This window comes from Trachypithecus francoisi, unplaced genomic scaffold (assembly GCF_009764315.1).
Source record: "Trachypithecus francoisi isolate TF-2019V2 unplaced genomic scaffold, Tfra_2.0 Lachesis_group13, whole genome shotgun sequence".
NCBI classification, from domain to species: Eukaryota; Metazoa; Chordata; class Mammalia; order Primates; family Cercopithecidae; genus Trachypithecus; species Trachypithecus francoisi.
The window spans coordinates 18,028,170-18,043,442 of NW_022681458.1; the positions used below are offsets into that span (position 1 = coordinate 18,028,170).

A 15,273-nucleotide genomic window follows, 5' to 3' on the forward strand; every position below is an offset into this window, starting at 1 on the left:
CCACTACTGGGTATATACCCAAAGGATTATAAATTACTCTACTACAAAGACACATGCACACGTATGTTTATTGCGGCACTATTCACAATAGCAAAGACTTGGAATCAACCCAAATGTCCATCTGTGACAGACTGGATTAAGAAAATGTGGCATATATACACCATGGAATACTATGCAGCCATCAAAAAGGATGAGTTTGCATCCTTTGTAGGGACATGGATGCAGCTGGAAACCATCATTCTTAGCAAACTATCACAAGAACAGAAAACCAAACACCGCATGTTCTCACTCATAGGTGGGAACTGAACAATGAGATCACTTGGACTGGGGAAGGGGAACATCACACACTGGGGCCTATCATGGGGAGGGGGGAGGAGGGAGGGATTGCATTGGGGAGTTATACATGATATAAATGATGAATTGATGGGTGCTGACGAGTTGATGGGTGCAGCACACCAACATGGCATAAGTATACATATGTAACAAACCTGCACGTTATGCACATGTACCCTAGAACTTAAAGTATAATAAAAAAGAAAAAAAAGAAAAAGAAGTTTCATGGACTCATAGTTCCACATGGCTGGGGAGGCCTCACAATCATGGTGGAAGGCAAAAGGCATGTCTTATATGGCGGCAGGCGAGAGAGAATTAGAGCCAAGTGAGAGGGGAAACCTCTTATAAAATCATCAGCTCTCGTGAGACTTATTCACTATCACGATAACAGTATGGGGCAAACCACTCCTATGATTCAATGATCTCCCACCAGGTCCCTCCTGCAACATGTGGGAATTGTAGGAGACACAATTCAAGATGAGATTTGGGTGGGGACACAACCAAACTATATCAGATATTGATACTAATAAAGTTTTACGTTTAACAGGAGGAGGAGAAAGGACATAGCAAATCTATTGGACACACAAGAAGAAAATATTGAAAAGAGCTATTTAGGGGCCAAGGTTCTACGTAATTCAGTTATAGAAAAATTAAAATTGAGTCTCGAGGCAGTAAATAAGAGAAAAAAGTCAGAAAAAAAAAAACAGATGAAAAATGCACATACAGAAGACAGGCACAGATACCCATGTATCATGTTATAAAGATGGAACAAACAGAACAAGATTGACAAACAAGGGTATAGTTGAAGAGAGCTTTCAAAAAATATGTAAATATGAATGGGATTAGAAAATAAAAGGGTTTCTAGTTTCTTCTTTACTAGAACACTTAAGATAGTTTCAAATATTTTTTCTTAACAATTGATAATTTTGCTAAGATAAAAAAATTTTAAAGCTTATGGTCCATATTTTAGGCGAGGCTTCTTTACACAAGTGTGACTTTTTATTGTAGGAGTAAGTAAAGCCAATGTAAAGAATTGTGAAAGTATGAAGAGAAAAATGTCAATTACAATTTTTGACCAATGTTGGCACACTTCCTTCTAGGCTTTTCTCTATGAAATACACACAACACACACACACACACACATTATGACATAAAGTGCCTACTAAATTTTGATTCCTACTTTCTTCCCCCTATATTTCATAGTATGAAATTCTCCTCACAATATAAAAAGCTATATAAACATTTTTTGTGCCTCTAGGATCGAGTGGATGGTGTATAATATTTAACTGATATCTTACTTAAGTGCACTTAAATTGTTTCCAGTTGATGGATTGCTATAAACAACTTCACAATGAAGGTCTTCCTGGAAGAAATCTCAACCCACATCTCGAGTATTTTCTAAGGACAGATTCCTAGATGTGGAATTAGTGGGCAAACCACAGGAACTTTTTTCAACTTCTGGTGCATCTCACTTTCCCACATGAGGTGAGCTGCTGATCTGCTGAACAGGGTTAAAAACAGATTTGGGTGGCTATTTTTGACCATGGCTACTAAATGGCCATCTTTTCCTACATTTGTGGAAGCATTTAAAAGAATTCTAAGGCCAGGCGCGGTGGTTCATGCCTGTAATCCCACCACTTTGGGAGGCCAAGGCAGGTGGATCACCTGCGGTCAGGAGTTCGACACCAGCTTAGCTAACATGGTGAAACCCCGTCTCTCCTAAAAATATAACATTAGCTGGGCATGGTGGTGGGCACCTGTAATCCCAGCTGAGGCAGGAGAATCACTTGAACCCAGGAGGTGGACATTGTAGTGAGCTGAGATCACACCACTGCACTCCAGCCTGGGCCAGAGTGAGACAGTGTCTCAGAAAAAAAAAAAAAAAAAAAAAAAATCTCGGAGTTCTTGTCCCAATGCTCTCAAGACATCCAAAATATTCAAACCAAGAGAGGACTGGAGTGAGGATGGCATTACCGCTAAGGCTGAGCAGAGAGGTATTATACAAGGCAGGCAGAGCATCTAGTAGAATAAGGGACTGTGCCCTGGCCACTCACGGAGGTCGTCGAACGGGGCACGTGACCCACAGCGGGTTTGGGAGCTTCGAGGGCAGCACATTGCTGAATTGTTACAGCTGGATATTTTATATGTGAGCACCTTCCCACACAACACTGTTCCTTTCCTACCAGGCCTGAAAGCCCATCCTTCCAGGCCCCCATTAAAGGCATTTGGACTTTCAAGTCTTCAACATCCTCCTCTTCCCAGATTCCAGACGAGGACCTTCTGAGTGGCAACAGGGCCCAGAATATGGTCATGGGGTTGACAAAGAGACAGGGCTAGGTAGGGTGTTGGAGCTATAGGCTTTTATACATAGACATTTGAAAGTTGGGGCATCAAATTATTCGGACAATGTAGTTACAGGTTTTTCATGTCTATTTTGAGGAAAAATGTGGAATTTTGCCTTTATCACAGAACAAATCTTGCAAAGCTATGTTCTCCTGACAGCTATGATCTTTCTCCTTGGGAGTCGGGGTGGGGGGCACACAGCCCTCCTAATGAACCCCTGTTCTTTGCCGCTCTCTTATACTTTTTGTATTTTTAATATGATTATGGTCATGAAGAAAAATCAAAGTGAATGATTTACTTCTACATGTTTCATGATAAAGTACAAACCCTTTACAAAGAAATATTGATATAAGCCACATAAACAAACATTCTGGAGTCCTCAATAATTTATGTCAGAACATAGAGGTCCTGAAACCAGAAAGTTTGAGAACTACTGCCTTAATCAACATGTGAAAAATCATACAGGCAAGAAATCCTATGAACATAAAGTATCTAAAATCTCTAAAGACCGCTCCTCCCTTATTTAACATGTAAGAGTTCATACAAGTTAAAAACCAATAACCTACGAATATCAAGAGGGGAAATCTTTAGCAAAAAGCGTCGTTTAGTTAACTAGTAAAGAATTAATACTAGAGAAACTCCACAAATGTGGTCGATGTGGAGAATTTTTCCCTTGTAGCTTGTAGCTTGATTAAACACGAAAGAAATCACACTGAGGAGAACCCTACAAGGGCAGACAGTGTGGGAAAACCCATAGCTATAGCTCTTCGCTCTCTCAACATAAGAAGACACATTCCAGAGAAAAACTGTAAGTGCACTAACATGGAAAAACTTTCAGCATCAGAACATTCATATGGGAGACAAACCTTGTTTCTATAAAAGTAATCCATGCAGAAAAGTCACTTTTTTATAGAATAACAAAAAACCCACACAGAACAACCTTTCTTCACAAACAAATGAGAATGAATCTAAGAAAAAAATCACCAAATGCAGGAAGTTGCTTTTGAATGAACCTCACCAAAGGCAACATAATTCAAAAGCACTAAATAAAGACACTAATGGGGAAGGGTTTGCTGAAAAGCATTTTGAAAAATCCAAACCAGAAATAGGCATGTAACATTAGAGGATACGTATGCACTGTTATAATTTTGTTAACATTTTAATTCACTCAAAACCAGTTACTGAACACCTCCTCTGGGGGCCATGCATGCACCATGTTAAGGCATCTGGTTTACAGAGGCAATTCTGAGATGGACAGGCCCTTGCGGACTATATGCTTGCGTGTGGACCAACTAATTAGGAAGAAAACAGAGGCAGATTTTATCAGATTGAAGATAATGTTATTAAATAAATCAGGCTATATATCAGCATATAACCTGTTTTATGTTATGCTATAAAAACCATTCCATGACACTACAGACCAGTCTCATTCTAAAATCATTTGCATATTTGGTGTGGTAGAAATATTAAGTTACCAATGTTTAAAAGAATAACCTGAGCAAAGTTAATGAAGAGAAATTAGGCACAACTGTCTAAGTTAATGCAAAACACACAGAGAGAAGATGCCAAATGTTTATGTAAAGATACCTTTAACTCGTTTTGTTACAGGATTACACAGAGACAAAAGTATGCTATGATAAAGTTACATACACCCACAAATATTGACTGGCAGTCAAAGATGGGATGGGTGAGGGGGATTCGTTTCCAAAATACAGCATGATACATCTCTTCCTCCCACAATCATTGGATTAAATGTTGGCATAAAGTTTAGATATTTCTGCCACATTGTAGATTCTACCCCATTAATTTTGATGCCAAATTTTAATTTACCATCTCCATTCAAGATTTTATGCTGTATGAATATTTTGGAATTTAAAATGCTGATAGTATATCTTCTGGGCAGTCAAAACAAAAAAGGAAGAATGGAAAGGAGGAATTCAGAAAGGGTTAGGGAAAACTTAGAACATATGAAGGCTAGGAAACAGATTATTAACAGAATTTCTAGAATAAAAAGTTTTCCTTTGGTTAGGTTGTTAGGCCAGGATGAAAAATTCCCCAAACTCCTTCTTCAACAAGTATTTCAGGAATGTCAATTAAAGTTTCACTTTTATGGGAAGAGTTTTTCCTAAAAAACAAAACCAAAAAAAAAAAAATTCCAATATATTAACAGCTTTAATATCAGAAACTTCAATTTTTATATATCTTTATTCTTCAAACTTCAAGTCAAATTACAAATAAATAGTCCATACCATGTAGCTCTTTATGATTTACATGTCTTCAGGCAGAAAACAGCAACAACCAAGAATACATCAGAAATGAACTCACAGTAAATAACCAATTTTAAGTAGAGAAAGGACATATGACATTTCAGTGTGGTCCAATATGTACACTGTTTAAAAGTGGATCCCCCTGTCAAACGTCACAGATGTACATAATTCTTATGGAAAAAAAGGAGCCCACACATCAGAGATTTCTTAAAAATTTTTCAAAGTTGTATCACAGGGACTAGTTGTTTAAAAACGGTAAAATCTTGAGTATTTTAGCAGCAAACAAATAAGTTATTACAGGTTAATCTATGTTTAAACGTTGCTGAAAAAGTTGCAAGCTTTAGAGAACATTACAAATATCAAATTCACTACTGAAAAGCAAAGTAGTATTTAGAAAGTAGATACTACTTCAAGGTTTGTTCTGTGTCAGCAAAAACTTTTTAATGAAGTTTCTGCAAGAAAGGTGTCAGTGGAGGAGGGGTGGGAGAAAAATGGAGGTGGCCACTAGTCTTTGCTATAAGCTGCTAAACTTAGTGGAACATGAAATGTTTACGAATTCTTCATACAGCTTAGCTTATTCCCAGTAAACAATAGTTTTTAAGAGCCATTCTTTTAGATCTATATCCTGTTGTCAAATATTTGTACTAGATTTGGCAATTTGAAATTCCTTAAAGTTTTCTTCCCCAAGTATCTCCTGGTTAAACCAGTGTTTCTTATATGAGTCATAATTGGGTGGTTTTTTCATTGAACAATTTTTTCCTCTTCAAAGGGTAATTTTAGAGGATGTCACTAAAGATAGTTTTGCTTACAGAGAAATTTGTTTAAAAGGGGACTCTACTTACTTAATTTCATGTTCTACTGTGGCATCTGACACCTGCCATCTGACATTTTAGGACTGAAAGGAATTATAAACTTCATATGGGAAAACAAACCAAACTAGATAAAGTTTAAGCCTGCCTCATTAGATGGTTCAATCTGTGATCAGCTACATATTTATCTGACACTATTTCAGTCACAATTATCAGTCTCTCTCCTTTGAAGCATTAACACTTTTTTCCTAGATACAATCTCTTTTTTCAATCATCTGAAAGCAAACAATTATTCTAAAGACAAGGCATTGGAAACAAATTCTCTCCACCCACCGAGATTTAATTTTTAGATTACAGCATCCTCATATAGAAGTTCCATTTAATATTTTTACTTCTTCTTGGCAGTTATCCCAAACATTAATATTTAATTATGAAAAGAGAAAAGCATTCAAAACATAATACAAATATATAAGAATACAAGAAAAGTTTAAAACAAAACAAACACTGTATTGCAATGTCTCCACATACGATGCTTGTGATGTGACCAAACACACACTACATAGTCCTGGCTGCTCCAAACACTCCCCTTACTTTACACAGACCTGGGTTCATCTTTTTTTTTTTTTTTTCTTTTTATTGCCTTTTGATGCCTACAGTAACTGAGAATCAAGAAAATAACTAGTCTGATGTGAAAAATGTGGTGCCTATGATTTGACTCCTGATTTGAGCACATCTTAATTGGTGCACTATTGCTTTTCATAATCCAGGAATAACAACAGACAAGCAGTAACATATGAAGAGACTTACTATGAATCACACAAGCAATGTTTCTGAATCACAAATAAATTCAACACTGACATCAAAACCTGTAAATTAAATCTTAACTCACATGGTTATAAAGTTAAATTTTCATGTATCTTAGTGAGAATGCTATTATCAAATGCATTCTAAATGATTTCATTTTCTAGTGTAGAAAGGTTATGGTAGAAAGGATAAGGTGCTTTTTAAATAAGCTACCACTGACTCTCTCACACACATCCATACACGCATCAGTGCAAACTATGAAAAATACTAATTTTCAAATGAGATATATGATTATCTAGACTAAAAGGAGACTTTGGGATAGAATAATTTTCCATGACTAATTTGTTTATAAATATAGATAACTCGATGTACATATAGGCAATGAAATATTCAAAGAATAACTTTATATACTCTTGTTTTTAAATTCTATCCTCTCTTTCAGAATTGCTTCCACTTAAGTTTGGACATTTTCTAGTTTCGACAGCTGAATAGAAGACTTCATTGAACATTCTGATAGTAAGCTACTAGAGACTAATTATCAACTGGTGCTACATGTGCTGTGTTATCTCCCTTACTATTAAACTATAACCCTCTCTTGCTATTTTGTTTCATGCATCACCCAACTTCATTTTTTCTAATAAAAAATAAATATATAAAGAAGACACTGACAGGCATATATTCACAAGATCTCAATTTCTTAAAACATAAGTACGGGTATATTTATTTCTCTCAAATGCATACAAGACAATAATTACACAGCAACAAATCTTTTATTCAACAATGATTTGATTCACAAGCATTTGAAATTTACATAATTTCATATCAATACCCTTGTATTTTTAAATACAGTAAGTAAAAAAGCCCCCAAATAACCAATTCTTATATTTCCTATTTACCCCTCTATACATCCAAACTTTAAAAAGTTACAAACTGAACATTATACAGAACATATAAATCATGTTTAAAAACTTGAGGTTTTAAAATCACTGCTTCCCCAATATGATTCAGAAAAATTCTCATCCTGACAAGTACAGTCATAGGTAAAGTAAGTTGGTAGTGGGGAAAATGAAAGAAGAGACAGACACAAGTTTGCTGTCTTAATGTTTTACTAATCCTGTCAGTTAAAAATGGTGACGTCATGAGAAGTAATAGTTTAATATGAGGAATGGAGTCTGCCTCGCCACTTGAGACATGCATTTCAAGTATTTTCCTATTTGATCTGAGCTCACTGTAGCAAACCGATGCCAGAAGAGAGTAATTATTTTCTTCCATACATTCGCTCAATGTCTGCCTGGTAATGTGTTTTAAGCTCTTTGCGTTTCAGCTTGAAGGCATCTGTCACCAGACCAGTTTCAGGGGTCCACGGTTCAGGGCTCAAACGAATTTTTACTGGAATTTCAAACTTTTCCAGACTTGCTAAGATGATTTAAAAAAAAAAGAAAAGGTATTTAAGTTCTTAGCAAATGGTGTAACTTCCCCACTTTTTGAGTACCCATCAAAATGCGCAACCAACAAGTGAACCATGCATGTCACTTCTAAAGAATCCATTCCTCAAAATATTAAGGTAAGTAAAACAAGAAACTACTTAACAAGTCCCACCAAGAGGAAAATGAGCTAAATAAAATATGATATAGGGACAAAACAGAATATAATTCTATCACTGAAAATGATGGCTCATGCCTATAATCCCAGTAACTTTGAAGGCTCAGGCAGGAGGATCGCTTGAGCCAGGAATTTGAGGCCAGCCTGGGTAACATAGTGAGACCCTGTCTTGTCTCTAAAATAAATAACTTTAAAATTTTTTTTATTTTTATTTTTATTTTTTTTTGAGACGGAGTCTCGCTCTGCCGCCCAGGCTGGAGTGCTGTGGCCAGATCTCAGCTCACTGCAAGCTCCGCCTCCCGGGTTCACGGCATTCTCCTGCCTCAGCCTCCCGAGTAGCTGGGACTACAGGCGTCCGCCACCTCGCCCGGCTAATTTTTTTGTATTTTTTAGTAGAGACGGGGTTTCACCGTGTTAGCCAGGATGGTCTCGATCTCCTGACCTCGTGATCCGCCCGTCTCGGCCTCCCAAAGTGCTGGGATTACAGGCTTGAGCCACCGCGCCCGGCCAAAAAAATTTTTAATAGAAATAAAAAATAGGAGCTGGGTATAGTGGCATACACTTGTAATACCAGTTACTCAGGAGGCTGAGGTGGGAGGATGACTTGAGCCCAGGAGATCTGAAGATGCAGTGAGCTATGATTGCGCTACTGCACTCCAGCCTGGGCAACAGGCTATCTAATAGGATATCCAATAGGGTATCCAACAGGTATCCAATAGGGTCTCCAATACAGTCATGCATCTCTTAATGACAGGGATATGTTCTGAGAAATGCATCACTTGGCAGTTTTGCCATCATGGGAACAACAGAGTGTAACTTACACAAATGTCGATGGTATAGCCTACTATATACATACATCTAAGCCGCATTATATAGCCTATGGCCCCTAGGCTACAAACCTGCACAGCATGTTATTGTACTGAATACCATAGGTAATTGTAACACAGTGCTTAAGTGTTTGTGTATTTAAGCATATCTAAACATAGAAGAGGCAGTAAAAATATATTATAATGCATAATGTTAGGTTTAAAAAAAAAAAAAAGTTCCAGCACCGGCTACATAAACTTATATGCACCTAGATGTGAGAAGGATACATACCAAGCTATAAACTTCATGCCTCTACAGCCTGGTATCCAGGAGAAAAGAAATGGGGAAATTCACTTTTTCCTTTATATCTATTTGTTTTCTTTGAATTTATTATACAGAGCACATTTACTTCAGAAATTAAAAATAATAATGTTTAAGACACATTATGTCACTGAACCAGGCTATTCCCTACAAGCTATGTGGAGACAGAATGCCTGCTCACTATCGTGTTCCTAACATATTGCCTAATACTCAGGAGACTCATGAGAGTGCAAATGTAGGGAGAAAGGAAGGGAAGAAAGGAAAGCATTCAAAGGAGATTAAGGGGCAGATGTAGTTTTGAAAAACCGTATGTCATCACTAGGACTGACTTATTTTTCTAAGCATTTGTTCAACAAATATTAAAAACCTATTACTACATGTAAAGTGCTTTACTAAACATTCTTTTAAAAATATAAAAAATGACGAGTTTCTGCTCTCAAGTGGCATGCAATCTAACAAAGGGAAATGGGTAAACAGCTAGCCATATGACACACAAAAGAAACGTGTTAAGGAGTGATGTCAGCAAGATGACAATATAGGAACACGCAGTCTCTCCTTCCTCTGCAGAAACATGGATTTAACAATGCTATACGGGCCTATTCATTGCCTGTGTAAGAAACTCAGAAACTAGTTAAGAGGTTCCTGCACTCCAATACAGCAGGAAACCAACCACATCAAAGGCTGGTAGAAAAATGCAAGGCATTCGCTTGCCAGAGACTCTCCCCTCAGCACAGTACAAAGTAATAAGGAAGAAATCCCTAACTTCTGACTTCTCCCTAGGGAAGAGAAGGAGTGGAACATACACCCAATATTCTGACTTCTTCGGTGCAAGGAACTTGCTTCTGTCTTTCCTGAATCTAAATAACAGGAACAGGGCACTAGGTTGGGAACTGTCAAGAACAAAGATTAACATGTACCAGAGGCTGCAGTATCACAGACACTAGATAGAGCTCCAGTACCAGTATCATGGCTAACTATAGCACCAGTGAGGCCACAATATCACAGACAGACACCAGAGGGAGCTCCTGAGTAGAAACCAGCAGATCTCTTCAATTAAGATTGTACCCGACAAACCCAAAAAGGACACAGCCTCAGAAAACGCTTAAGATGGCTGGCTCTAGAACTCGTAGTAGGGCTGACTGGACAAAGTCCTCTCAATACAAAAGCAGACTGTAAGACAGAGAAAGGTAGCTGATTTTTCAAATGCTGACATCCCAACAAAAATAAAGACATACAAAGAAACAGAAAAACATAGGCTATCAAAAGATCAAATTAAACCTCTAGAAATAAACCACAGAAAGACATGGAGATAGATGAATTACCAAATTCAAAATTACTGTCATAAGAAAGCTCAATGATTTACAAGAGAGTACAGATAGACACCTGAAAAAAAAACAAGAAAACAATGCATGAACAAAATGAAAATATAAATGAAAGAAATTTTTTTTAAATGAAGAACCAAATAGAAATTCTGGAACTAAATACAATAAATGGATTGAAAAATTCACTAGAGGATCAACAGTGACTTGACCAGGTAGAAAAAAGAATCTATGAACTCAAAGACAGGACTTCTGAAATGACTAAGAGGAGCAAAAATGTAAAAATGAAGAGAACCTAAGGAACGAATGGGACACCATCAAGTGGAAAATGCTTGCTACAGGAGTTCAGAAAAAGAAGAGAGAAAGGAGCACAAAGCCTATTTGAAGATATCATGGCCAAAACCTTCCTATATCTGAGAAGAGAAATGGGAGTACCAATTCAAGAAGCTCAAAACACTCTACTAGGAAGAGAACTACACCAAAACACACTTGTAATCAAGCTGTCAAAAGTCACAAAAAATCTTGAAAGCAGCAAGAGAAAAATGACTAATCACATACAAGGAAGCTCTCATTGAACTATCATTTATCAGCAGAAAGCTGGCAGGTTAGAAAGTAGTAGTATTCAAAATACTGAAAGAAAAAAAAATTGTCAAACGAGAATACTGTAACCTAAACCTGTCCTTCAAAAATAAAGGAAAAATTAAGACTCCTTGATAAACAACAGTAGAGGGAGTTTATCACCACTAGACCCGCCCTACAAAAATTAATACTTCAAATTAAAGCAAAATGAAAACAAACAGTAACACAAAACCATAAGAAACGACAAGACTCCTTGGTAAAGGTAAATACACAGCCAAATATAGAATTCTGACAGTAATCTGATATAGGTGCATAAGTCACATTTAAATCTGTACAGAATTTAAAAAACAAAGACATAAAAAGTAATTATGAATCTATATTAATGACTATACAACAAAAAGGTCTTTTTTGAGGGAGTAGCAGAGATATAAAAGATTCAAGTTTTTATATGAGATGGAAGATTAAGCTGTTATCAAACTAAAATAGACTGTTATAATTTTAAGATGTTTTATGTAACTGCATTGACAACCACAAAGAAAATGTCTATAGAACATACACAAAGAAAAAAGACAAGGGAATCAAAGAATGTAATTATACACACAAATAATCAACAAAACAAAAGAAGGCAGCAAGAGAGGAAAAGCTACAAGATATACAGAAAATAGTTAACAAAATGGAAATAGAAATGAAAAGTCTTTCATATCAATAATTACCTGAAATGTAAATGTTGATTAAATGCCCAATTAAAAGATACAGATTGACCAACTGAATATAAAACAAGACCCAAGTATATGTCATCTACAAGAAACACACTCTAGATCTAAGGGCATGCATAGCCTAAAGTGAAGGACGAAAACAGATATTCCATGAAAATAAGAACCTAGAGGGGATGGCCATACTTAAATAAAACAGACTTTAAAACAAAAATTGTCACAAGAGACAAAGAAGGACATTAATTATAACATAATGATAAAAGAGTCAATTCTCCAGGATGACATAACAATTATAAATATACATGTAACTTGAGTTTCTAAATATATGAAGCAAACACTGACATAACTGGAGGGGGAACAGAAAGCAATACAATAATAGTAGGAGACTTCAATACTCCACTTTCATTTATGAGTAGAACAATCAGAAGATCAATAAGAAAATAGATTATATGCAGGCAACTCTAAAGACACACACACAACCTTTATAACCAATAAAGATTCCAGCAAAGTTGCAGGATAAAAAAAATCAACATGAAAAATCAACTGCATGTCTATACACTAACAGTAACTGTTCTGAAAAAGAAATTAAGAAAACAATACCATTTAATGTAGCATCAAAAAGGATGAAATACTTAGGAATAAACCTAACCAAGGAGGTGAAGACTTGCACCCTGAAAACTACAAAATGTTGCTAAAAGAAATTTTAAAAGACACGAACAAATGCAATGTCCTGATAAGGTTTGGTTCTGGGTCCCCACCCAAATCTCATCTCAAATTATAATCCCCATAATCCCCACATGTCGAGAGCGGGACCTGTTGGGAGGTGACTGGATCACGGGTGCAGTTTCCCCATGTTGTTCTCATGATGGTGAGTGAGATCTCACAAGATCTGATGGTTTTAGGGGCTCTTCCCCCTTCGCTCTCTCTCTTCATTTGCTCTCTCGCCTGCCGCCAGGTAAGACGTGTCTTTGCTTCTCTCTTCCTCTCCCCTTCTGCCGTAATTGTACAGTAAGTTTTCTGAGGCCTCCCCCAGTCATGCAGAAGTGAGTGAATTAAACCTCTTTCCTTTATAAATTACCCAGTCTCCGGTATGTCTTTATAGCAGTGTGAGAACAGACTAATACATGTTCAGAATTTATAAGAAACTTGTACAACTTAACTACAAGGGTGAGGTTGGGGGCGGGGGGATCCTGATTTAAAAATGGGCAAAGGACTTGAATTGACAATTTTCTGCAAAAGATATGTAAATGGCCAACAAGTATATATAAGAAGCCCAACGTAACTAATAAAAAGAGAAATGCAAATCAAAAACCACAATGAGGTATCACTTCACGTCTCTTAGAATGGATATTAGAAAAAAATATATATATATAACAAATGTTGGTGAGGATATGGAGAAATGGAAACCCTTAATACTGTTGGTGGGAATGTAAATCAACACTCATTATGGAACAGAGTACAGAGTTTCCTGAAAAAATTAAATACAGTATTAATAACTGCCATAGGATCTAACAATCTCATTTCTTGGTATACATTCAAAATAATTCAAAGTAGCATCTCAAAGCCATATTTGCACATCTATGTTCATCACAGCATTATTCACAATACCCAAGAGGTAGAAGCAACACAAATGTCCATAGATGAATGGATAAAGAAAATGTGCAATATACATACAATGGAATATTATGCACCCTAAAAAAGAAAAATCCTATCACATGGTACAATACGAATAAACCCTGAAGATATGCTACCCTAAATAAGTCAGTCACAAAAGAATAAATACTGTATGATTCCACACGTATGAAGCACCTCAAGTAGTCAAAATTTTAGAAACAGAAAGTAAAAAGGTGGAGGGAAGGGAGAGAGGGGGAAGGGGAATTAGTGTAATGGGTATAGTGTTTCAGTTTTGCAAGATGAAATAGTTCTAAAGATCAGTTGTGCAATAATGTAAATACACTAAACACTACTGAATTGTACACTTAAAATGTTAAGATAGTAAATTGAATGTTATGAGATTTTTACTACAATAAAAGAAAGAAATACACAAAATTAAAGACATAAAGTGCCTTGGGAGTAAAAAAAGATGTATTAACTCTAACTTGTAAAAGTAAACATAGAAATAATACACAAGGTTTGAGTCTTCAAAGATTAAAAGTATTTCAGGAGTGGTTTCCAAAGGAATATACACTATGAGCAAAACCAATAAGGCATGTACCACAGGGCTGACTTAAAAGACTGAGTGGAATCTGACATTACTGAAATGTGAAGAGACTAAAAAGTAAATGCTGGAGCCTGGCATGGTGACACATGCTTGTAGTCCCAGGTACTCAGGAAGCTAAGTTGGGAGGATCGCTGGAGCCAGGCTGGTTCAAGACCAACCTGGCCAATATAGTGAGATCTTATCTCAACAACGAAACAAAAAAAAAAAAAATTTTTTTTTTTTTTAAATTAGCTTGGCACAGTGGCATGCACTGGTAGTCCTGGCTACTTGGGAGGCTGAGGGGGAAGAATCGCTTGAGCCTGCGAGTTCAAGGTTGCAGTAAGCTATGATTGTGTCACTGTATTCTGGTTTGGGCAACAGAAGAGACCCTGTCTCTTAAAAAAATAAATGAAAAATAAAAAATAATTCATGCTTGTTTTATGCTTGACCCAACAACTCAAAAGACACAGATGTTTTGATTAAACCAAAAATATTAAACTAGTCTTGGGCACCCCTCACCCCACCAAAAATGGTTATGAAGCTATTAGTACAACCAACTACCAGTACTCTAACACTGTAGAAAGTTTCAAAAGCAGTTCTGGCCTCATCACTATGGGCTAGTGTGGCCAGGAAACTGGGCAAGGCCTTGAAGAAGAGCTGAGAAAAGAGAAAGGGTCAACCCAGAAAGCAAAGGTTGCAGAGACAAGAACATTCAAGATACATGTACATCAGTTTGGTAGGAGAGGATAATTTGTGTAGCAGGGCTTGAACGGGGGACTGATAAGTTTACTCTTCCATATACTAATGGTAGAAATGGTTTCTGAGCAGAAAGTGATGAACCCTAAACCTTAAAACAGGTTGAATGCATGTAAGTACTCTCTTCCCATCTCAGTTCTTACTATCCGTTTAACCGAATACTCACCTGAAATAGCAGCTTCGGAAAGCACTTTAAGTACCTCATTTTCCATTTCACAACTGTTACACAGCTCCTCCCAAGTCCCTTTAAGTCCTTTCTTTCGAGCTAGTTCAGTTAGTTCCTTTTGATTTGGCACAACAAATCCAATGACATAAGAATGATAACTGAAATATAGAAAGGATAACTTAGATAAGGAACAAAATGGTATACTGTGTTAACTGCAGTTGTTATTGCAGTGACATGTAGTAAATAACTCCTCA

At 36.6% G+C, this 15,273-nt stretch overlaps 1 protein-coding gene across 1 annotated transcript in view; it reads right to left on the reverse strand.

Annotated features, from left to right (window-relative positions):
• Positions 1-4,862: 4,862 nt before the first annotated feature.
• ACSL3 (acyl-CoA synthetase long chain family member 3) overlaps positions 4,863-15,273 on the reverse strand; it is an 83,416-nt gene continuing 73,005 nt past the window's right edge. Inside the window, exons 15-16 of the mRNA XM_033230064.1 lie at positions 15,020-15,177; positions 4,863-7,972 (exon numbers count right to left, since the gene is read on the reverse strand). Coding sequence (XP_033085955.1) covers positions 7,815-7,972; positions 15,020-15,177 — 316 coding nt within the window. The 3' untranslated portion in view covers positions 4,863-7,814. The remainder of the gene's footprint in view (positions 7,973-15,019; positions 15,178-15,273) is intronic.